Source organism: Myotis myotis, unplaced genomic scaffold (assembly GCF_014108235.1).
Source record: "Myotis myotis isolate mMyoMyo1 unplaced genomic scaffold, mMyoMyo1.p scaffold_m19_p_7, whole genome shotgun sequence".
NCBI lineage: Eukaryota > Metazoa > Chordata > Mammalia > Chiroptera > Vespertilionidae > Myotis > Myotis myotis.
In genome coordinates this window covers 47,104,271-47,129,567 of record NW_023416379.1, presented here as the reverse complement: position 1 = coordinate 47,129,567, position 25,297 = coordinate 47,104,271, and the positions used below count along the sequence as shown (strand labels likewise).

The window sequence follows — 25,297 nt, the reverse complement described above, 5'->3', positions numbered from 1 at the left end:
TTTAGGTCCGCTGCCCATTTTTTGATTGGATTGTTTATCTTCCTTTTGTTAAGTTGTATGAGTTCCCTGTAAATGTTGGAGAGTAAACCCTTATCGGTGATAATATTTGCAAATATGTTCTCCCATGCAGTGGGCTTTCTTGTTGTTTTGTTGATAAGTCCTTTATCCATTGAGTTTATTTTTGTGTAAGGTGTTAGTTAGCACCTGATTTTTAAAGTCACTTTGGAGCAAAAAGGGTAGGTAATTACTTATTTTTATAAATCAATAAAAATTAAACCAATTTTTCTTGTCTGATCAGGAAAAAAATATATTTTTTGGGTTTGCCACAGAATTTTAGTAATTAGTTTATGTGTGCCACGAGATGAAGAGTTGAAAATCACCATACTAGAGTTTAAATGCAGGTTCCAACACTTACGAGGGTAGCTTTGAAAGGTTACTTTAGATCTGTTTCAATTTTCCCTGTAAAATGTGGTTAACAGTATTTATCCTCGACCTGTGGTAAATATTAAGCAAGCTAATAAAGTGCCTAGTACAAGAATTGCTTTTAAGATGTTAGTATTACCTGTTTTACAGTCAAGGACATTTCCATGATCACATGGCTAGTGGTGTTGCTGAGATCTATAGGCAGGTTTTCTGGGTCCAACTCGACTCTTTCTGTGATACCACTACTACCCAAACACTCTCCTATATGTAATAAAAAACAGGAATAGGCCAATGAGTGATATGGGAAGTACTTTATTTTATCATGTGACACCACATAACAGCCACATTTTTACAGCTGCCCAACCACCGTATAGATTTGAATAGGAAAAATGGCTCAGAAATAGCAGTATTAGTGATTCAAGTATTGATCTTTATTTGATAAAGGATAGCAGTTTTGATGATTGATTTATCAGAGTTTTAAAATATAATTTTATACTGAATTCTTTTCTTAAAAAGAACTATTTTTAATTAAACTAGGTATAGTCACATAATGAAACTGCATTTAAAAACATGCTTAAAATTCCCACCTGTCAATTTTGCTCTTAGTATTAAAAATGCCTAATTCCAAAATCATGCTGAAGGCCTCCGCGTCTCTTACAGTATTTCTAAGGGACTAACTGGGAAGTAATGAATGTCTATCTTCCTTCAGAAAGACAGTGATAACCTGGAATTTTTCTTACCATATTTCCCAATATACACCTTATGCCCTTTTGAGATATGCTTATTGAAACAGCAGAAAAATACAACAGGGTTGTGAAAACCTAAATTCTAAGCCTATGTCATAATTGTAAATAGGTCAAGAAAGTCATATTTGTTATCTTTTATTGTTTTTATCTTCACAGTAACCCTTAGAGTTAAGACAGCATTACAATCATTTATAGAGGAAATCATTCTCAAAGAGGTTACACAATCCAGCCAAAATCTCACATGTAATAACGTAACAGAGTTGAACTTACACAGTTTTGCTCAAGACCCTAGTACAAGTATGTGTTGTGCTCATAAATTTGTTAAATGCGCCCTAACTGGTTTGGCTCAGTGGATAGAGCGTCGGCCTGCGGACTCTAGGGTCCCAGGTTCAATTCTGGTCAAGGGCATGTACCTTGGTTGCGGGCACATCCCCAGTGGGGTGTGTGCAGGAGGCAGTTGGTTGATGTTTCTCTCTCATCAATGCTTCTCTCTGTCCCTCTCCCTTCCTCTCTGTGAAAATCAATAAAATATATATTTTAAAAAAAAAATTTGTTAAATGCAGCAACAATTTCCCAGGTCCCTTCCAGTGATCACATTTTATGCTTCTACTTGCTATTTTCTTTCAACCAGCATTTAAATGAAAAAATATGTATATTTGGTCACCAAATTTATCATGGTTCTTTGATTTAACCATTCTTTAAAATTTTCTTGTATTTTCACCGTAAATCCAAAGCATTTTTTTTTTCTTTTTTCAGATGGCTTCCACTACTGCCTGCCTCTATGAAAGCTCTTGAACTTACCTGTTTGCTTGTCAAAGTACAGATTTGCTAAAATTTTAAAACACTAATTCTTTTCTATAATTTTAAGTTATTTCAAAATTAAATTTTAAAAAGGCCTTACTAATTCTTATTCCCTGTAGTAATAAAAATGTATTTTTTATTGGTTTTTGTATCCAGTTTCCTGTCTGCCTTTAGTTGGGAAATACTGTTGTTCTACCTCACTGTCAAGCCTCCCTTTCCCTAACATGAAAATGTCAGTCATAAGAGTCAGAAAAGCTCTCACTTTCACTATTCCATAGGAAGAATAAACTAACCACCTGAACTGGAAAGTTAAACTTTAAGTGTCAAATAAGGGATTCAGGACATTTCCTAAGAGGTCATATGACCAACTTAAATGCTGATATGCTTAAAATAACACTTAAAATTAACTCTTTTATGTGCAATAAATTTATATACCTGCTAGTTAGTCATGCTGATATTACACCCGCATACATACATGCCTAAACCAAATTAAAGTTGAAAACAAAATTTATTCTATCAGCAGAGGTCAATAAATAGGATGCACTCATAAGGAGGAGGGAGCTTTAAACATTCAGTAATTTATATAACTTAATATGCTAAAAATGAGAAAATAAACAGGGCATGGGGATAGGAAAAGTAATTCCAAGAGTTCCTTCATTTTGCTTGGATTGCTTTCTTGTCTTCAGGAGGGAAGATTTTGACTTCAAAAGTAACGAAATATTTGAGAACGGAATTTACATCTTTCTGTTCTAGATGGTATTCTTCTGCTATTTTCTCAGCAGTCCATGTATCTGGATAAAGTTTATGATTATTGAGAAGTGTCAAAGCCTCTACAATGGAAACTTTGCCTTTGGGAATGTTCTCAATATTTATGTCAAAATGATTGCCTTTCGGCAATCTGAACTCCTTTGGCTCTTGAGGTGTTCCAGCATCTTTGTCCTAGTGTCAAAAGACAAAAACAAACAAAAAGGCTTTCAAGACGAGAGAAAAGATTTGACATCTACAGACATGCTTCTCAAATCTCCACTATTCTTCTTCAAATAAATACTTCACATGCTTCTCCAAACTACATTTTCTCATTATGATGAGCCACAGTTCAATGGCAATCACATCACCATTTAATCACTATAGCTCAACCATCATGAAGAAATTCAGGTAGTTCTAGAAAATAATACTCGAATGTATACCATCTATTCCCATTATTTCATTTGTACAGAATATTAAAAGAACAATTGGATTAGGTTAAGACTGCTTTCGAAGGGCAGGACTCTGACACTGACGTAAGTTTACTTTATGATCTCCATTCTGATTCTAAGTTTTGCATTTCATATTCAATGCCTCCAAACATGGGGAATGAATTTAAATATTGCCAGAGATTTTCCCTCTTCAGAGAAAATAAACAAATGCTTTTAATACTCCAACAAACATAAATAAAACATTTTATGCACACCCATCTTTTCACCTGTCTGTACAGTAAAACCTCGCTATAACAGGCTAATTTGCGTGAGGAGGTGTCTGTTAAAGCCGAAAGTCCATTATACAGTAAAGTAGGTTTTCTGAATACGTATGTTAAAAAATTGACAAATTAGTTTACCTATTTTTACTTATGTAGACATATGTAATTTAAATTAAGTATGTATGAAAAGTTTAATTTCACAGGAAAGTTTTTTATATGTATTACTATAATTTTAAATTTATACTGAATAGGTCTAGTAAATGTGTGCATCAACCGGTCACCTTGAGCAAACAAATGCACAGGGCTGGGGCGTGGCTTAGCTCACATGGGAACATCGGCCTTCACTCCTTAAAACTGCTGCAGAAAGTCATGCCACAGACAACGGAACCATAACCTCCAGTGATGAAGTGTGATCATTCCCCGAGCTGTGACTCTTAGATTTAAATATGTAAACTACAGTTGCAGATATGTAATATTTATGTATGTCAGTGAAATTACTATAGTGTTTTTTCCAGCATATGGCCTTTCACTAAAATTTGTTAAAAATAACAGTGAATTAGTAACAAAAAAAAGCCTATTAATTTGGTTATAAGTAAATCTTGGTTAAAAGCATTTTAAAGTTAACAGGATATTAATCTTTGCATGGCTAGAAATTTAGTCCATTAAATCGAGGCTGTGCCATCCAAGCTTAATCCTTGAATTTGTGCTCTGTATTTATTTCATTCATTACCTACTATGCCAAGCGTTCATTCCCTTTTTTCCTCTTGCTTTCACTTGTATCCTGCCTAATGCTGCTGTTTGGTCCAAATGCAAAAATGCTGTAGTCACCTTTAAAAACATCCACAAACCCAAACCCAAAATATCCTTTATGACCAGGTTTTTTCCTTCTGATTAAGCTTTACAAAAATAATTCTTTTTTTAAAATTTCTAATCCATAAGACACTTTTCGGGCTTTATTTGAACTCACTAGAGCACCTAAAGCTTGGTTTCAATGCCACCCTTCTCCTAGTTTCCCCATCTTTCTCTCCAGTGGTTCCTTCTTTGTTTTCTTTGTGGACTGCTTCCCTTCAGCTGCCCCTTAAATGTTAGTGTCGCCCCAAGTTCTGGCCTGGGCCTCTTTTCACCCTATACTCTATTACTCTTCCTAAGTAATCCCACATGCCACCTTCAGTTTCATTACTACCTACATGTTAATTACTTTCAAATGTGACCTCTAACCTAGACTTTCTCCTTACTTCCAGACCCAAATTTCCAAATGCCTCATGGGCATCTTTACTTAGATAATCTACAGGCACCGCAAAATCAACATATCTAAAACTGAACTTATCCCTTTCCTCCGAAAACCTAATTCTAGCCCCATATTCTCTATCTCAGTGACTAACACCACCTACCTCCCATATCCCATTCCAAAATTCAAAGCTTCTCTTATGTCATGTTATACCTGACACCTCCCTCTCCCTCACTCATAATATCAAATCCAATTGATACTGTCCCTAAGTCCTTCTCAAAGCCATTCACTTCTCTCCTAGTTACTAAATCACCTTAGTCCAAGCCAATGTCTCTTGAAGAAATTACTGCAAAAGCCTCTTAACTGGTATTCTCTCGCGATAAAACGCATTTTGTTCTCTCCTAACCCACTCTCAAAACTGTCCTTATTAAACCCTGGCAGCCCATCTATGTCTCTCTCTCACATCAGTGTTTCTCCCTCTCCCTTCCTCTCTCTGTAAAAAACAATAAGACAATTAATTAATTAATTTAAAAGTAATTATTTGATATATGATAGGCACAATATCACTGATGTCTAGAGACATCACAAATGAATTGCCAGAAAGAAAAAAGGGACAAAGAACATAAATAGGTACCTTCAACCTTTTTTTATCATTCTCCCTTGAACCTTTCTAGACTTTCCTAATAACCCCTTTAAATTTTGACACCCCTATATATCTCCTTATGCATTGTATCTATATATCGTGTTTTACATGTAAAATCTTTTATTTTTTGCTCTCCAAAAGCCAATTTTCAAATGCATGATTTAACATGAGAGAAACAACGTTTATGGAAGTATTATTCAATACCTGCCTAAAAATAACAAAGAACATTAACATCAACTCCTATTATCTTTTTTATGTGAGCATTTGGTGATACCTAAACCCAGTTACTTCTACTACATGTAATAATGTACAAGCTTTATTTTACACATGAGCTTTATTTTTCTTTTCTATTGAAAAGTATACTAATAACTATATCTTTGTCAGTCTATTACCTATCCAGAGAGAGAGAGAACAAGAGAATTTTAGAATGGAAAAAAATCTGGAAGTTGTCACTGGCACTTGCCACTTCTTTAATCAAACATTTCCCCTTACTTAGAACCTTCCTGCCCCCACAAACTCATCTGGTTAACTCCCATGCATCCCTCAGGCGTCAGCCTGCATGTCACTTCCTCAGAAACCATCCCTGATCCCCCAATCTCAAACAAGTCCTCCTGATACACTCACACTGCCTATATTTCTCCTTCATATCAGTAATTACACACTGTAGTTGCTCATTTCTTTCATGGCTGTGTCCCTCCTGATACTATAAGCACTGTGAGAACAAGGACTAGGTTTATTTTGTTCATCACTATATACAATGCGCTTATATCTGGCATTTATATATGGATTTACACATAGGTTCCCATTCTCAATGTATTCTTCTACGTATCCTATCTGAACATATTCTTAAAAATCAAACAAGCACCACCAATACACCACTAAAAGAATCCCTGAAATTAAAACATACCTCAATACACTGAAGGGTAAATCAATAAATATATTTTTATTGATTTCAGAGAGGAAGGGAGAGGGAGAGAGAAACTTCAATGATAAGAATCATTGATCGGCTGCCTCCTGCACACCTCCTGCTGGGGATAGAGCCCAAAACCCAGGCGGGTGCCCTGATGGGGAATCCAACTGTGAGCTCTTGGTTCGTAGGTCAAGGCTCAACCACTGAGCCACGTGAGCTAGGCAAGAAAACAGTATTAAAGCTCTCCTTTGGTCATTCAAATGGACAACCAGTACAAGTACCTGGCCAAATCTTACAAATTCTGAAATGATATAAAATAATCCACACAGCTGCATTCAATCAATAGTTTCACAAATCTTTTGGAATTTTGGTAACTATCCAATGCACCGAGGCCTGTGAGCTTGCTTAGACCCCGGGTTTAAACTTTGCCAGTGCACTGTGTTCTGGTCGCGACCACACTGACAGGCCACAGCTGCAGAGCACCTCACTCCCTTTTACTACCTGCCACACTTCTCCGATGGCTGTCCTGGAGTCCAAAAAGGTGGAATTCTTTACAGAATGAAAACACACATTACCTGCGCAGACGACACCGGATCTCTGGAATTAACGTACACATCTCTCAGTAATGACAGCAATTTGTCATCTTTCCTACCAATTTCTCCCTTAATATCCGCTTGGCCTAAGGAAAGAAAAAGAATGTCAACAAAATTAAAACCAAGTAAGAATGCCCTCTGAGTCCCTCCTAAACACTTAACACACGACAGTCGCTATTGGCGTTAAGAAACGCTCGCTGGAGCAGTACGGAAAGTATTTTACAGCAAACCGCTCTGCGGAGACACCTGCTGAACACTTCCGCTGCCCAGGAGTCCCTGTCGCCAGCGGCCAACCGGGCGGACAAAACGCCGGCGAGGACTGCGGCGGCGGGGCCACCCGCGGGACGCCACCCCCGGGACTCCGAGGTGCGGAGCCGCCACTCCAAGGGAGGCCTCAGGGACCGGCTCAATGTCACCGGCCCGGCGGCTCCACCGGCCCGCGCTCGGCGGACCCAGCTCCTGCGGCCCACTCGGCCCACCCCGGCCCGGGACCCACAGCCACCCGCGCGGCCCCGCCCACCACCCGCTCAGGGAGCCGCGAGCCGACCCCGTGCGGCCCCGCGCGCCCCCGCACCACTTACCGCTCATCTGCTCCCGCAGGAGGCTCTCGGTGGAGGGGTGCCTGGGGGCGGGAGAGGGCTTCACCTTGCTGATCTCCCGGGCCGCCCGGTTCTCCAGGTTGAAGTTCCTGATCGCGCGAACCACTGCGGCCCCCATCTCTTCACAGCATGATGCCCTCAGGTTCACGCTGCACGTGGGAAACCCGGCAAGGGCGACCTCGGGACACACCGAGCATGCGCAAGGCAGGGATCGACCGGGAGAACGGGAGCAGAGTGCGCGCCGTTTGCCCCCTAGCGTTGGGAGGGCACACGCCGCGCCGCCGCCTCCAATGAAGCAAAAGGAGCGCTGCTCTCCGGGGCGGGGCTCACGGGCGGAGGGGCGGGGCTCACGGGCGGGGGGGCGGGGCTCAGGCGGGGGGCGGGGCTCACGGGCGGAGGGGCGGGCTCAGACTCACGCTGGTTCTCCGCTGTGGAGGCGCCTGGGGACACCCGGGAAGCTTTAAAACAGTTCCAGGCCGCGCACGCTTTCCGATTTCATTCCTCTGGGGTGAGGCCCGGCATTGGCTCAAGCTTCCCACGTGATTCCAAAGTTGCAGGACGAGTAGAGGAAGTCACAGGAAATTGACCTTGAAGTCCTTTCACAGGTCGGTGCCGCGGAAGAGGAGCCTGTAGCGATGGCAATAGTTGCACCCGGATAAAGGAAGGTTCGGAAAATGCCCTTTCTTGCCTTTGCGAAAGGAACGTCGTGAACGTGTATTCATTTTGGATGAATATTTGTTCTCTGTCATTCTTATTTAAATACCCTTATTTTTCTGTCCCCTTACCTGGTGCATGCATTTCTGAGCCACCGTGTTCTCTCTCTTTGATTTTTTTACATCCCGCTGTTGTAATTCCTTTGACCTAATTTTACTGATTTCACTTACGCTGCCCTTTCTTTTCTCTTTATTTTTTATATTAATTTGCGTTATTTGTCCATTCTATTAAGTGCTGAGTAACCGCGTCATTCCCGTTTTTCCCTGCATTACTCCTTTCTTTTTAAGCCAGAGAAACCGTGTAACTTAATGGAAGGAACAGCCAATTAAACAGGGAAAAAAATACACGGGTGTTGTGTTCTCTCCCTCTCCCTTCCTTCCATTTCTGAATGGATCACTGTTGCTGATTTTATTTGTTGAAGATTGCCATTAGTCCATATTAAAGAACCTACCAGAAAGTAACAGGGTTTCCAAAGCTACAATATTTCACAGACTGGCTGCAAAGATGTTTTTGGTGTTCCCAGATATGCTCAGCAAACTGAAGCTCGTTGTGTTTTCTTTGTTTTGTTTTGTTTTTTAATCGCTTAAACACAAGAAAGAGTCCAGGTAAAGATAATCTAATTGAAGTAATAATAATTTTTAAGAAAAGAATTATAGTAAAGAAAAGGCAGTTTTATTTAAAGAAAACTACTGTCATTATTAAATATACTTAATCATAACAAATGTATTACAAGGACCCTAGCTTCCACCATTGATTATTGTGAAGAGTTTTTACTGGGATTGGTATACGGTTAGTTGGTAAGTTATCCTGAAGGTGGCAGGCTACTCCAAGATTTCCATCTTTGCGACATAAGCATGCTCCGAACTGCTTTCTAGCCCAGGTATTCATATGTCCACAGGTGCCGAGAAATTTTCATCTACCTCATGTCCATGAGCTTCAAAAATTATGGTAGCAATTCAAGTCATTGTTAAAATATTTTAAAAGTGAAAAACGATTTTCATGGAAATTCCACCACATTTCTGGCAGCATGAAAAGTAATGTTAGACAAAAGTGACAGGAAGTGTAGGTTGCTGTGGGGATTACCACATAAAGAATTCCTTGAATTAACCGCATTTAGGTAGAGTTCGGATTAACCTATGCCATCGGCTTTGCCTAGTTCTGGCTTGATGCTGCTCAGGCCTGCAGAGAACCAAAGACAAGGCAGAGATACTCCACCAGAAATGCACAATTGGCTCTTACCCCTTGGGAATCATCATGGAATTAACACTTGAACCACAAATGCATAAATCCAGCTCTTCTTGTCAAAACATAAATTAAGAGGAAGTCTGAATTCAGAATCCCCCTGGGCTTAAGGGTCAAAGTCAGGTCTCCAACTAGCTTGCTGCTCAGAATTAAGCATCTGTCTGAGAGGAGTGTTATGATAGGTGCGCTTTGCTGAATACCTTAGGATACAAATAAAATAGATCCAGGGTCTTGCCAACACATTAGAATGTAAATTCTCTGAGGAAAGGATTTTTTTAATCCATTTTGTTTACAGCTGTATTCATCACATTGAACAGTGCTTGGCACACAATAGGAACTGAATGTCAAGTAAATCTCAAATGAACCCAAAGACAAGCAAGTCCCCTGAGGTGGAATCCAGACCCTAAACAGGTTCTCTTTGCTTTCAAAAATGAGTCCTTGTGAAAGTCACTGGAGACTTCCAACATTTCTTGGTAGCCAGTAATTGCATAATTTCATCCTCATATCTTCTTTGACTATGACTTCTTCGTCTCCCTCTTTCCTTTGTAATATTCTTGTGATTACAAGGATCTAACATGAATAAATCCAGAATAATCTTCTATCTCAAGAACCTTAATCACATCTGCGAAGTACCTTTTGCAAGTTCTTGGGATTAAGAGGTAGACATCTTTGGGGTGTGTGTGGGTGGTGGGGAGGGCAGGGATGGGCATTGTTCTGCCCGCGATAGTCATCATCTTCAGAATATTCATATATACCGACATAGCTATGATCATGTAGTAAAAGACAGATAGAATGATAGAGAAAATGCCCAGTACAGGCAGTCCTCCGGTTACGTCGGACGACATGCGTTATTTCATGATTACGTCGCCATCTCCCATTTATTTATTAAAAAAAAACAAGCTCCGTCATTTCGACGTATGTACATATGTGCTTTTTAAAATTTATTATTTATTTACCACAAGTAAAGGTCAGGAATTGTTATCTTTCTTTTAAATTCTTTTTTTACTGTTTCACTTCGTTACTGCTGTGTATGTGCTCCATGTGAGTGACATAGGTGCTTATGTAGGTGGGTGCGGACTTACAGTGAAAATCACGTTAAGTCGCGCCATGGGAACGGATCTCCGACGTAACCCAAGGACCTACTGTATTCTTATTCAGCTCCACGGAGCTTATAGTCCAATGAAATTACCTAATTGTTGAAAGAATAAAACCAACCCGTTTGGGTAGTAGTACTCTTTCTCTCAGGTTTGCCTAAAAGCCATGGTAGCTCACTAGTAAATTTGACACTAATGTGCCAGGTCAGCTCTGCCCAGGGAGGCAATTCTTATGTTCCCAGCCTCTCATCTTCTCTGTATCTGAGAAGCCTCCGTGAGCAAGAGTATGAATCTGCCTTGTATATAAAGCAACATGACCAGTTTCCCTAATTACAGCATCTTAGAGATGCCAGAAGTCCACCACTTGTCTTACTCTCCTTCCCATTGTTTCCATCTTGGTTTAGAATTTTACAATTTCACCCACCCATTTCTTTCATTGCATTGATACGTTTCTCGTCTTTCTGCCTGCATACACTTTTAAAAGGCAGGTCCTCGTGGGGACGGCAAGCCATTTGTGGAAGAGTTTATCAGTTCTCTGAACTCTCAGACTGGAAGGAGATAGCTATCTGAAAAGCAGGGGGAGAGAGGAGGAAAGCAGAGACAGAGATTACTGGGGGGAAAAAACCCATAGAAAATGAGAGAGAAAGGAACAAAAACATAGTCTGAGGCAGAAAGGAGCATCTAGAACTCTTAACATGGCCAATGAGGCTCCTCTCCTGCAGCTTCTCTTATGTTTCTCCTCGTCCAAACTGTTTAGAAATGAACAACATTGAAAGAAAGAACTATCAAAACCTGTGGAATGAAATGCGTGGGTTTCTATTGAATACATTTCTTAGAACACTAGAAAGAGTGGAGGTAAGTAAGTATGAATTAAACATTTAAATCAAAACACAAGGAAAAATATCAAAATAAATTTAAAAAAAATTTTTAAGGACTGATGATAAATCAGAACTTAATTTTATAGAAAAACACAGTTCTTTTAAAATATACAATCTGACAAATTTAAGTAAAAATAAAGGCACAAATAAAACCCCTTAGAAATTTTTTTGGAAGGAATATGATCACAAATATAAAGACTTATTTTTAATTGAGAGAAAATGATATGTACAGGCTTGTGTACAACTTTGATATGTGTTTCCTCCCCTTAAGTTACTTATTTCTAACCGATAGAATATGGCAAATGTGAACAGAGTTGAGTAGAACAGAATAGAATAGGGACAGATATAGCACACAGTCTACTAGAGAGACTATGGTCACATTCATTATTAGCTCATGTTAGATAAGACTCCATCCTAGGAGACAGAAGTGAGCAATTCTCCTGTTGGTCTTGATGAAGCTAACCACCGTGTTGTTACACGTCTTTCAGAAAAGCCTTGTGGCAAGGAATTCCAGGGGCCTTTAGGAGATGAAAGCAGCCCCCAAGTGACAGCCAGAAAGAAACAGGTATCTCAGTCTCACAACCACAAGCGACTGAATTTTGCCAACAATCCCATGAGCCTGGAAGAGGTCTCCAAGCTCCAGAAATTAACACAGCCCAGTCAATACTGTAGAATCATTTCCATTTATTCACTAAATATATTTGGTTACATTCAGCACCATTATTAATAATAAATTTAATCAGCTAAGACTAGAAAAAAAGCTTCATTGATAAAGAGTACACATTTAAAATTATAGAACATATCATATTAAATGGTGAAATGTTAGTAGCAACCCCAGTAAAGTCAGTGTTCTCTACTATTGGCCTTATTCAACCTTTTGCTGAAGGTCCTAGCTAATAAGAACAAGAATGGGAAGTAAGAATGATTTGTTCTTTTGCAAAATCAGTACCTTTGTCTTCCTACAAAATTCAGGAAAATCATTGAAAGCATTTTTAGATCTTATAAAAGAATTCAATAAGCTAGCTGTCCTACACATTAGTTAGAAAACGAGTGGCCAAAAAATCCCATTGATGATGACTACAAAAACTATTACGCCTCTTAAAATAAACTTCCCAAACTGCAAAACCCAAATTAAGTAAACCACAAAACTTAAGAAAATACAAAAAAGGAACACATGGCTAGATAGATGCACCAGGTTTCTTTCTTTTTTAAAATTTAATCCTCACCTCAAAGAGAGAGAAACATCGATGTGAGAAGAAAATATTGATTGGTCGCCCTCCTTATTTGTCCCAACCAGGAACCAAACCTGCAACCCAGGAAATCAAATCTGCCCTGACTGGGAATCAAAGCAAGAGCATGAGGTGCACAGGACGATGCTCTAACCAACCAAGCCACTCCATTTGGGCTATACCAGGTTACTTGATGATGGTCCAGAGTTTAAAAGTGTCAACTCTTCCACAAATTAATCTATGAGTTTGATATGATTCCAGTGGAAATTGTGAAGTTAAACATGAAAACTGATACTAGAGTTCACCTGGAAGATAAGATATGAAAAAATAGGCAGTTAATTTTTGAAAAACAGCAATGATCAAGGACGTAAGATATTAGAACACAATATAAAACTTTACTGTATAATATTTAAATAAGAAAGGTAAATAAATCAGTAAATATAATAGTGATGGGACAGATCTAATTATGTATAGAGTGACATTTAAAATCACTCTGTGATGTAGGGACCTAACTTTACCCCCTCTCCCCAGAGAGCCAAATTTCCAACTACATTTATTTGCCAACCTGCCATATCCCCTTGCTCTCCATCCCCGTTTGTCACCTGGTTCCTTGTCTCCTTTTTTCTCTCCACTTTTCCCTGCATAACTTAGCTTTCATAATGTATCTGCCCTTCCACACCGCACACACAGTCTTGGTTTTTATGGAAGTAGGGAACATTTTGTTAGGCCTTTGATTTGATTCCAATGAGGTAATTTCGTTCTGTCCTTAGCAATTTAATCAGTACAATAATTCTTTATCTTGGCCCTGGCTAGAGAAGGTACTCCTGACGATTTGGCAAGGAAAGCAAGTGAAAAGTTCTAAAGAACAAGCAAATGCACTCTAGTTGGTTTTGCTAAGTGGGTAGAGCCTCAGGGTTGAGGGTTTGATTCCAGTCAAGAGCATGTACCTCAGTTGCAGGCTCGATGATTCCCCATCCCCGTCCAGGTCACAGAGCATGTGAGAGGCAACCAATCAATGTGACGCTCTCACATCGATGTTTTTCTCTCTCTGTCTCTTTCCCTCCCTTCCATTGTCTTTAAAAATAAATGGGGGAAAAATATCCTCGGGTGAAGATTAAAAATCTACACTAATAAAAGACAAATATGCAAATTGACTGTACTTTTGCTATGCCTTAAGCCATGCCCACCAGCCAATCAGAGCGGCTATATGCAAATTAACCCAACCAAGATGGTTAATTTGCATATATCAGCTGGGAGCGAAGACTGAAGACAACATGGAAGCGAAGCGCTACAGAAGAGAGCAAAGAGGAGACGGCAGAGACAGGTACGGAGCCAAGGCTGCGAAGGCGGGAGGCGGGAGGGGAAACCCAGCTGCACGGCTGGGAGCGGAAGCGAAGCCCACCTGAGCAGGTTTCACTCCCTTCTCTGCTTCGCTCCAGCTGCAGGAAGCCCTATTCTTGCAGGAATCTTCCTGCAATGGGCCTCTAGTAATAATCATCATCATCATCATCATAATAATAAGTAAATAAATAAAGAATAAGCAAATGCTCAAGAACTCATTTTAATTTCAAATCTTATGAAGACAGGGAATATGAAACAGCTATTCCAGAAAAGCTGTGAAGAGCAAATTGCAACTAGAGCAGTGTACCTTAGCTAGTGCACCCAATTCAGTAACTCTGGAGCTAATGTCCATGTTGGTTCTCTCTATCTTTCTGTCCATCTGCAGGTCTGAGCCTTTCCCCCTGATTGTAACTGTCTTCCTGGCTCTTTCCTTAACTGCCATAGTATTGCATAGCAACTACACACAGGCTGGGCACCAGACAGACCTGCACTGAACCTAGTTTTATCTTCCTGACTGCATGATTTTTGGGTAAGTCCCTTAAATTTTTTGGTGCTTAGTTGCCTCATCTGTAAAATTGGAATATCAATACTATCTACCTTATTGGGGGAGGGGGGGACATGTCGCTGTGAGACATAATCCATGTGAGGGCTTAGGACTTGGCATAAAGTAAACATTTAAACTATTACTAGGAGTTATTTTCTTATACGTAACAAAATATAAATGTCATGTGAAATATTTTGATAGTAATAATGTAGATTTGCTTAGCACTTTATAATTTATAAATTAGTATTTTCAGATGTGTTTTCATTAATACACTGTTGCAATACTCTTTAGTATTTTAATCATATTTTGGATATTTTAGAAGATTCATTGAGCCGCCTGGTATTGTTTTTAAAATGGTGTCTAGGAAGTATATGAAGTACCCTTGCCCGTGGACTTTCAGGAGCAGTTTCTTATCAGGTCAACCCTGCCTTTTTATCCCAATCGTCTCCCCTTTTGCTCGTTTCTCCCTTTATCTCCAGGAATTGCACTCCTCCCCTGAACTTTAGCACACAACCTCCTGCCGAGTCTCATTTCTGTTGGATGTGACACTCTTAGCCAAGTCAGGGAGGCAGGAGTAGTAGGCAGATTTCTGTGGCCCCCGTGACCCTAAGCAGAGAACCCAGACAGGCCTGCCTGGATTTTTTTTTTTAATATATTTTATTGATTTTTTACAGAGAGGAAGGGAGAGGGATAGAGAGTCAGAAACATCGATGAGAGAGAAATATCGATCAGCTGCTTCCTGCACACCCCTCACTGGGGATGTGCCCTCAACTAAGGTACATGCCCTTGACCAGAATCGAACCTGGGACCTCTCAGTCCACAGGCCGACGCTCTATCCACTGAGCCAAACCAGTTACGGCAAGGATTTTTGACCTACAGAAGTAAGAGGTAATAAATGGATATTGTTTGAAGCCTCTAAGTTTGTGGTGACTAGTTATGCAGCAATAGAGAATGAATAGAGCAAGTAATCTGAGAGTAGGGTTGGGGATGAAGTGGGTGGCAGGGGATCCAGGCAATTATAAAGCCCACAGAAGGTATGCTCCTGACCCTTGAACCCACCAACCAAGGAGAGAGCCCAAGAATTGCATCCTCCCTTCGCAGCTCACTCTACATATCAAGTGCATGACAGCATGCCAAAGCACTGTCTGAAGCACCAGGAGCAAAGATGAGGTCAAATCCTTGTGTCCAAGAGTGACAATACTGCAGTGCAGTGCTATCACATTGGACTATTAACAGAAAGAACAGCCCAGGAACAAAAAGCACAAGAGGGTAGGGCAGGGGTGGGCAAACTTTTTGACTCGAGGGCCACAATGGGTTCTTAAACTGGACCGGAGGGCCGGAACAAAAGCATGGATGGAGTGTTTGTGTGAACTGATATAAATTCAAAGTAAACATCATTACATAAACGGGTACGGTCTTTTTTTTTTCAATAGTTTCATTCACTTCAAACAGGCCGGATCTGGCCCGCAGGCCATAGTTTGCCCATGGCTGGGGTAGGGGCAAACATACATGAAGTTACACAAAGATTTTTCTACTAAAAAGGGAAAATTATAATTCATCTATAATAATAAAAGTGTAATATGCTAATTAGACTGGACATCCTTCTGGACGACCTTCCGGACGAAGCCAGGGCTGCTAGGGAAGCCTGGGTCCCAGGTACCAGAGGGAAGCTAGTGCCAGCAGCCGGGGAAAGGAAGGCCTACTCTTGCACGAATTTCATGCATCAGACCCCTAGTACAAATATAAAAAACATGCCAGTGATTTTGCTTAACTTAAAATAAATGAGGGAACCAGTAAGATTAACAACCAGTTAAAAGAAAAAAATACACACCATCAGGAAGGAGAGGGAGAGGGAGAGGGAGAGGGAGAGGGAGAGGGAGATGGCTAGTAAGAAAAAGGCAGGGAGGATGAAATGAAGCTATTGTTGAAATTATTCTAGATCAGCTGGTAGAGATCTTTAAATGATGAAATATAGAATTTGGTCATTATTCTCTATGTATGAAGGTCTCTTGAATGGAAGTTAGAGAGTCATAAACCTGTTTTAGAAAAATGATTGACATCTACATAAAGGATGGTTTGGGAGAGAAAGAGAGGCCAGGTAAGATGCTGTTACTATTGTCCATGTGGGAGGTAAGCTTTTTTGTCCAATTCTCTTAGGGATGCCTATATAATAAGAGATCTTTGGAAGGCCGCTGTTAGATATAGCTTCCACTTAAGCTGGATGAATAAATAACAAACCAGACAGTGGGATTTGGGATTCAGAGGCTGAAGCATGAAATGTAGTCATCTATTTTAATATTCTCATGTGACTCAGTGTAGTTCATGTTTTTCAGAGCTGTTTCAGTGTGATCCTGTGGACTTTGCAGGTTCCTAACCCATGGCCACAGGCTTAGTAGCACTTATACTTCCAGGGAAAGCTAAAAGTATCAATTCTTTCAAAATATCTCAGCAGTGTGACTTAGTAAACCTGTAGATGAGGTTTCTATTTTTGTCAAAAAATATATAATTCATGTACCTAGCTAGTAGCTTTATTTTCATACGGAGTTTGAATATGTTTTCTGTAAGAAATTATAAATGTTTTTGCAAGTAAGAGAGAATGTTATTTTGTGAGTTTTTTTAAAGCATTGTAGCTTTGTTAGAAAACTAGTGGTAGCCCTTTTAAAAATAATTTTTGATTCTGAAAATTTCAAACACATTTAAATGTACAGAGTTTAGTATAATGAATCACCATGTAACCTTTATCTGGTATTAATGATGATCAATTCATGGCCAATCTATTTTTTTCTGTATACTCTACTTCCCATTTTCCTACCTCCCCTGTTATTTTGAAGTATATCCTGTACCATTCTAAGGGCATATAAGGAAAGACAGGACTGCTTTTTAAAATATAACCATAAAATAATGGTAGTCATTTTAAAAAAGCCATGAATGAGAAAAGTTACAGACTTTGGATAGGTTTACATTTGGTAATTTGTTGTTAATTGTTTTCAATGAACTTGAGCAATATAGTCATAATATGGCAGTTAAACATTTCATGCACAAGAAGCTCTTGAAGTGGTGTCTCGCCCTCTCTGCACACTTCAGTGCCCACAGACTTCCCTCTCACTGGCTTTCCTCCCTCTAAAAGGCTGGGAGTTTGCAGTGCATCAGAGGAATGACTCTGTAATCTCAGGATGCCAGAACTGAGCTCATTTCTGTACCAATTCCTGCTACAAGGCCATTTTTGTTTTTAACTGCTTGGTTGAGCCAGATGACAAGTGAAATATGATTCATGTGAATAATAACATCCTATTCCCGCTCCCTTGCCAGCCCCTCACCTCTACCCCCCTTCCCCAGTCAAGGGTTCTGGTGAGTGCCCAAGATGTTCAACTAATAGCTCTACTTTGCATGCAAGTGACTGATTTTCCATCTTCCAACTCAGAATCGATAGGACAGAAAGAAGATTCATATACTCATGAATAGGGGATCATGCGGCAAAATTCCTAAATTTAACGCATAAGACAGCTGAGATCTAGGGAAATAGTGGCTGAATAGTGGCCCCACAGACATCCAGGTCTGTGGAAGTACTTCATAGGACAAAAGAGACTTTGCAGGTGTGAGTAAGTGAAGACTCTTGAGATGAGGAGATTATCCTGGTGGGCCCTAAATGCAGCCACGGGTTTCCTTATGAAGGAGGCAGAGGAAGGTTTGACACAGAAAAGGGCTATGTGATCACTGAAGCAAGGTGCTACTTTGCTGGCTTTAAAGGTAGAGGAAGAGGCCATGAGTGAAGAAATGCTGAAAAAGGCAAGGAAACAGATTCTCCTCTAGATACTCCATATGGAACATGGCCCGGAAGATGCCTTAATTTTGGACCAAACTATCTCAGGCTCTGACCTCCAGAGCTGTAAGAAAATAGATCTGTGTAGTGTTAAGCCACCAAGTTTGTTGTAATTTGGTACAACAACCATAGGAAATTAGTACAGGAGGTCTTCACTGTCCTGCCCAAGACAGTGGCCAAGGTGAGGTATAGCTACACTAGATCCCATGTCTTTTGACTTCTGGTTTTAATCAGTTAACTGCCACGCGTCCAAAACTGAAACCATTGCTTGCATCTATAGACGCTTATGGCCAGGCCTGCCACCTGGATGTGTCACAGGCTCTCCAAGTAGCTAAAATCTTCCCAGAGCCTTGGTTCTCAGGGGCAGTCTTGGAGGCAAGCATCTGATTGCTCACCCTTACTGCTAGAGCTAAAAACTCTATCCCCAATGGACAGGAGATTTTAAATCAAGTGACAAGTTTCTCATAATGGAATTTCAGCTTGTAAGAGCCTAAAGTGATGGACATACCCTGGGCAAGGGAGCCTGATGTATATTCTCAAATCTCTTGGTGGATTGAATTCTGCCTGCTTGAGGTTGAGGCTATTCATGCACCTTTAGAATCCAAAGCTTCAAAGAGGGAAGGAGAGCCCTGTCTTATGTATTTGAACTTATTAAGTCATTTGATAAACATGTATTGAGGGTCTACTATGTGCCAGGCATTATGCTAGCCAATGGAGATCTAGTACTGATCAAAAAGATAAACATCCCTGCCTTTATGGAGCTTAGGTTCTGGTAGGTAAAGATAATAATCAAAGATATGAATATATCTAAATATTGATATATGCTAATAAGTGCATTGTAGAAAAATCAAACACCGTTGATTTTGGTTTGGGGCTATGCTTTACAAACCAGCTTATCTCACAGTTTTACAAAGAGCAAATCTATTGCTACCCTGCTTACCCTGTTCTGGGTCACTCTTTAGCTCAGACAGTCTCATCTCTTAGCTTCAAAATGAACAAGCTAAGAGGAAACCTAATCAGGAGAGATGGGTGACTAGCCTGAGATATCCTACAAATGGTTAGAGGCCTGTTCAGAACTGGAATACGGGTATGATCAGTCACCATCCAATGTTCTTTCTTACTGCATGGAATTATTTTCAGTCCAGCATTTGAGAGTTAACCAGAAAAGGAGAATAGAGTTCTTTCCAGGACATCAGCATATTCAGAAGAGATTGAAAGTGCTGTGACTTTTATATGTAGGATTGGGATTGTGCTTTAGACACATTAAAAGTTAGAAAGAGAATGTCAACAGTGTTGTCCTGCTGGGGTTGTATAATTAAGAGAATGGAAAGATTTAGAGGACTTTGCACTTTTCCATACAGGTGGGAAAGAAAAAGGGGCAGGAGCAGGACCGGATGTATATGCCAGGAGTTCAGAGACAACGCACATGGAGCCAGTTTTGGAGGGGAGCCAGGTTACCATTTACTGCAACTCTACTATGAGTTGGCACTTTCTCTAGACCCAGTGACAAGAGCCCCTCACTTTGGGAGTGAAGAGCTATACCAGGATCTTGCATCCACAATCCACCTCTCCGCTACCCACAGCACATCCCTTCCATTGAGTCTCCCTCCTTTTGAACCAGGCAGTAGCATCTGAGGAGTCCCAAACCTAGGACTACCCTGTTTTTAATAACCCTGGTCCGAGGGAGAAAGAGAAACATTCCAATAGAAGATAATGCAAGAAGTAAACAAAAATTTCCTCTTTCTGTGTCTAAGTCAGAAAGGTTACTCAAAGAAGAATATACAAGGATGCATTTATATGACAGAGGGACGATTGGCTCCCTTGTTTATGAGAAAACATGTCAGCAGTACTGTATGTACATAAGCAACAGCATTTTGTGTGAATATGCTAACTTGTGTTGTTTATTGTTTTGACTTTTGCCCTGGCTTCCCCAACTCTGGGCAAGTATTGTGATAACTTGCCTCCATATATTTACAGCATTTTATAGGGTGATTTGCAAACAGTTCATGCTTAATCAATGTTTGATGCTGACAATAGAATGCAAGTTTGCAATTTTTGTTTATTTTCAAAATCAATGTATCATAATGGAAGTTACTGATTTATTCCTCAATCTTTGCTGCATTTCCACATGTAATCCCTTAAGCCTTTTAGGTAAATCCTCGGTATTAATGGGAATATGATTTTAATCTGGATTACCATGCAGCAATTAGATTTGGCACATTGTTTTTCATAAAATTGGAGACAGAGCTAGAAGAGACTCAAGTTTTGATTCTCAAGCCGACACTGTCCTAGATAAATAATTGCTTATTTTACTTAAAATATTACTATTTACTAAAATTACAGTTATTTTTACATTCTATATGGTTAATTCTATGTGAACCTGTATTATGGTTAAGTCTATAAATAGAAAATAAGACACAACTATATTTTAAGTTTTTTTTAAGGCAGTACAGATAGTGCTTTGACATTCTGGGTTAGTTTGCTAGGGCTGCTATAACAAAGTGCCACAAGCTGGCTTAAACAATAGAAAGTCATTGTCTTTCAGTTCTGGAGGCTGGAAGTCTGAGGTCAAGGTGTTGGCAGGGTTGCTTCCTGCTGAGGCTGCGAGAGAACCTCTGCTCTAGGCCTCTCACCTAGTTGCTGGTGGTTTGCTGGCAATTTTTTGTGTTCTTTGGGCACCACATCTCTGCCTTCTTCTACACATGGCTTTCTCCTGTGTGCATGTCTATGTCCAAGTCCCCCCCACCCGCCCCCCCCAACACACACCTTTTAAAAATATTTTTATTGATTTCAGAGAAGAAGGGAAAGGGAGAGAGAGATAAAAACATCAATGATGAGAGAGAATCATCACCCTCCACTTGAATCTTTATTCAAATAATCTTTTCCTGGAGCCCACTATGATTTTCATATTCTGTTCCCTTTACTGGAATACTCTTGTCTCCATTATCCCTTAAAATGGCTAACTCCTGCCCTCCTAGCTATACCTCTCACTGTGAGACCATTGGCAAGTTTATGTAACTTAGCTGTGTTTCAGTTGCCCCATTTGTAAAACAGGGGTAATAATTATACCTACACCGTGGGTGTCAGAAGAACTAAATGAAATAAAGTAAGTTTAGGTGCTTAGGACATCAACTGAACCATAGAAGATATTCAATAAATATTAGCTATTACTAGTATTACTTGCTGGACTCAGTTTTTATTTTACTTCATCGCGGACTTCTCAGTGAGGTAACCTCCTAACTACTACTAGTACAAACCAGTCACCCTGCATTGTAATTGCCTATTCACTTGTCTCTTTTCTCCACCACCTGGCCATGCATGAGCACACACACACACACACACACACACACACACACACACACACATACACACACACCTCCCACCAATGTAGAATGTGAGCCTTGTAGGAGCAGAAACCATACTGCCATTTTTACTGTAGTATTCTGTATTCTTAGCAGAAACTCAAAATTTTCTGTTGACTGAAAGAATATGGATGCAACATAATCTCAATGTGTTATTGCTTTCTGCTTCTGCTAACTCTCCACTTCCTAGACCAGCTCTGAAGTTCTTGAGCCCTTACCAAGTATGAATTTGTGGCTATCTATTATCTTGCTAAGATTAGGAAGTATTATTAATGAAGTGCACCTTCCTGACATGCCTGCCCTATTTAGATACATCATAATTCTGATTAGCCTTGGTAGTATCTCAGCAACTAATAAATTGAATCCTGCATTTTCTCCTGGACAGCAGAGGCTAATTAGACAAAATTGTGATCTGTTTGGTCTTGGCATTTGTCTGGGAGATGCAGACTAATTTCAGTAGCTAGTCACTGTCTTTGAAATGTAATGTGGGTTCCAGCCTGACTGTTGCTAGTACTTACTTTTAAATTTATACATACCCAGTGGCATAGCAAATGCGTAATACATGGGTCTCCCCTGGGAGGTAGAAAGGGATTCTAATTTTTAATGTTTGCTCATTCCCATGGTGTAAATAGCTCTACCTTGGCTGATGTAAATCTGATATTGCAAACTTCCTGAAAATGTAACAATAACTTTTTGCAAGTGGTACAGGCTGGTTTCAGCACAGCACATTCTGGATGGGTGGGTATGGGAACTTATGTGAACTCTATTTTCTTTTTTTTTTTTCTTTTTTTTTTAAAATATATTTTATTGATTTTTTTACAGAGAGTAAGGGAGAGAGATAGAGAGTTAGAAACATCGATGAGAGAGAAACATCGATCAGCTGCCTCCTGCACATCCCCTACTGGGGATGTGCCCGCAACCCAGGTACATGCCCTTGACCGGAATCGAACCTGGAACCTTTCAGTCCGCAGGCCGACGCTCTATCCACTGAGCCAAACCGGTTTTGGCGTGAACTCTATTTTCATGAATAATTGTTCACTTTAAGTACATCAGAGTTACCTGTTCATGTCTGAGAAAAAATTCTGAAAGTGACGATTTTGAGAGTAGCCTGGCTTTTATTATCTCTAGGCTTTTCCTTGGCATCTGTGCACTTTAGCATCTAGGGCTCTTAGGAGGCCAGGCCCAACCCTGTCCCCTGGGGGAAAGGTGTGGTAGGCAGGATAATGGCCTCTAAAGGTGTCCATGTCCTAATTTTTGTAATCTCTGTTATCTTACATGACAACAGGGAGTTAAGAGTATAGATAGCATTAAGGGTGCTAATTAACTGACTTTAAAATAGGGAGAATATTCTGCATTATTTGGGGTTGCAGATGGGGGAGGGCAGTGCTCAATGTAATTACAAGGGTTTTTAAAAGCAATAGAGAGCGAGCGAGAGTGAGAGAGAGCGCATGAGCCAGAAAATGGGAGCAAGAAAAGGATTTGGACTAATGTTGCTAGATGTGAAGATAGTGGAAGGGGCCACAAGCAAAGGAATGTGGACTGCATCTAGAAGCCAGCAGAGAGGCAAGGAAACAGATGCCCTCCTAGTGCCTCCGGAAAGGAACTCAGCTCTGCTGACATCTTTAGAGTAGACCAATGAGACCCATGCTGGACTTGCAAGCATGGAATATAATAAATTTGTGCTGCTCTAAGCCTCTGTATTGGTGGCAATCTGTTATGCAGCAATAAGAAACTAATGCAAAGGGGTATCACTATAAAACACTACCAAGGTCCCTCTGTACTTGCTAAGGACCTACTTACCTTTGGCTCCTTATCCTTGGCTCTGAAACCTTCACTGTGATTCTACTTGTGGCCCTTTGGTCTTATACTTGATTGTCCTTGGCTTTGCTGGCATTTGAAATGTGGCTTTCCCAAATAGACTGATTTCTTTAACTCCCTGTGCCACTGCCTATTTAGCAGGTACCCAACCCAGTCACCCTGCATCACACCCCTCCTGAGGGAGAAGGAGATTGAGATCATCATAGCCTCAACACTGTTCCTCTTCTTTCTACTTCCTCATCCCCCACTGTGTGCCATGCTCCTAGCACCTAAATCCTAGACAATTACAGTAATCCTTCCTCCAAACCAGTAGGAAGGTAACTCTCCCAAAGAGAAAGAATGTCACTTGTGCCTCCTTACTAAGTACAAATGACTTAGGCTGGCATTCACCATTTTGTCCCGCTCTACTTTACTGAAGGTATCTATAGATATAAAACCCTAATATGCAAAGAGACGGAATGGCGGAACAACCGAACAATTGGTTGCTATGGCATGTGCTGACCACCAGGGGGCGCGCGCGGAACATGGTGGGCATCAGCAGCAGGTGGCAGAGCGTGAAACATGGCAGGTGTTGGCCGTGGCGGGATGGTGGAGCAGGTGAGCAGGGGCACCAGACCAAAGTGGGGCCCCAGTTGCTGTCATTGGGGCAAGCCTCTGGTGGTTACTGAAAATTCTTTGCTCCCACGTGCTGCAGTCCCACCTGGTGCTCACACCTGCTGCTGGTGCCAGCCCCACTAGCACCCACTGCCAGCACCAGAGCTGCCACTCGCACCCACTGCTGGCCCCAATTGCTCAGCGCCATCAGCAGTGTGAGCGGCGGCTGCAGGCCCCAATTGCCCCTCAGGACTTCTCCACCTCCGCCTGCTCCTGAGGGGCAATCAGGGTAGCAGCCACCACTCTCACCCACTGCTGGCACCGGCCCCAATCACTCCGCGCCATTAGCAGGTGTGAGTGGGGCCAGCGCTGTCAGCGTGTGGGGGAGGCAGTGGTGATGGGAACGGGGCTGCTGGCAGACAGGGGACCAGGAACCACGGTGGGAGGTGCCAGGCAGGGGTGCAGAGGATGGGCTGAGACCCATCCCTGTGCCCACTGCCTCCTCGTTGCCCATAGTTCCTTTCAAAGTGCACGAATTTGTGCACTGGACCCCTAGTTTCTCAATATTCCCCTACTGAGGTGTATAATTCCACCTATGTGCCTAATACTGTTTTGCATTTCACTGCTTCTTAACTCCTATCCATCCATTCACCTATCCATCTATCACCTAACAAATTTACTGAGTACTATAGTAATACCTGCGCTTGGCCTGGTAAAAGGCACAAAAAAGTAAGACCAAAAGAGTGAAACAATGGCTATGCTGTTGAAGAACTCACAAACTAATGGAGGACATTATGCATTAAAAAAGTTCAGCAAAATATGACGATGGAGGATAGGAGTACATGTCAGGTACCTTGGGAGCTCAGTGGAAGCAGTGGCCTAGCCTGTCTTCTTTGTGATTCTTTCCTCCACTCGGAAGAAGAAAGGCACTGAGCTTGGGAGTTGGAACCTGGGTTTCACACCCAAGTTCTGCAATTAATTTTGTGGTGAATTAGGTGAATTTCTGAGCATTCATTCATGAAGAAAAAAAAAAATGAGATGGATAATATGTATAGAATTGTCAGTAATAAGAGTGAGCATTAATAATGCCCTGAAATCTTAAAAGTACTATGTGTATATGATTCCAAGTTTACTCAAAAGATATCAAAACATGCCACTATTTACATTTGGGAGCAGAAATTCCTTGCTGTGCAGGGGGCTGTTCTGTGTATTTCAGAATGTCTAGCCGCATCCCTGGGTCTACCCTCTAGATGCCAGTCGAA

The 25,297-nt window shown here is 40.9% G+C and overlaps 2 protein-coding genes across 8 annotated transcripts in view; one reads left to right on the top strand and one right to left on the bottom strand.

Moving 5' to 3' along the window:
- Positions 1-1,288: 1,288 nt before the first annotated feature.
- Positions 1,289-7,615, bottom strand: NDUFAF4 (NADH:ubiquinone oxidoreductase complex assembly factor 4). The gene is made up of 3 exons (XM_036317866.1): positions 7,382-7,615; positions 6,783-6,886; positions 1,289-2,909 (listed from the first exon to the last, which is right to left on the bottom strand). Exons 1-3 carry the CDS (start codon positions 7,515-7,517, stop codon positions 2,625-2,627), a joined length of 525 nt encoding a protein of 174 aa, XP_036173759.1. The 5' UTR covers positions 7,518-7,615; the 3' UTR covers positions 1,289-2,624.
- Positions 7,616-7,832: 217 nt separating this feature from the next.
- Positions 7,833-25,297, top strand: part of KLHL32 (kelch like family member 32) — a 217,679-nt gene continuing 200,214 nt past the window's right edge. For 4 of the 7 annotated variants that reach the window (XM_036317418.1, XM_036317416.1, XM_036317422.1 and 1 more), the window contains exons 1-3: positions 7,834-8,064; positions 13,734-13,880; positions 14,283-14,426. The gene's annotated coding sequence lies outside the window, so the exon portion shown is untranslated. Of the gene's footprint in view, positions 8,065-13,733; positions 13,881-14,282; positions 14,427-25,297 lie in introns of all 7 variants that reach the window. The other 3 variants (XM_036317421.1, XM_036317420.1, XM_036317419.1) reach the window with 1 other exon arrangement.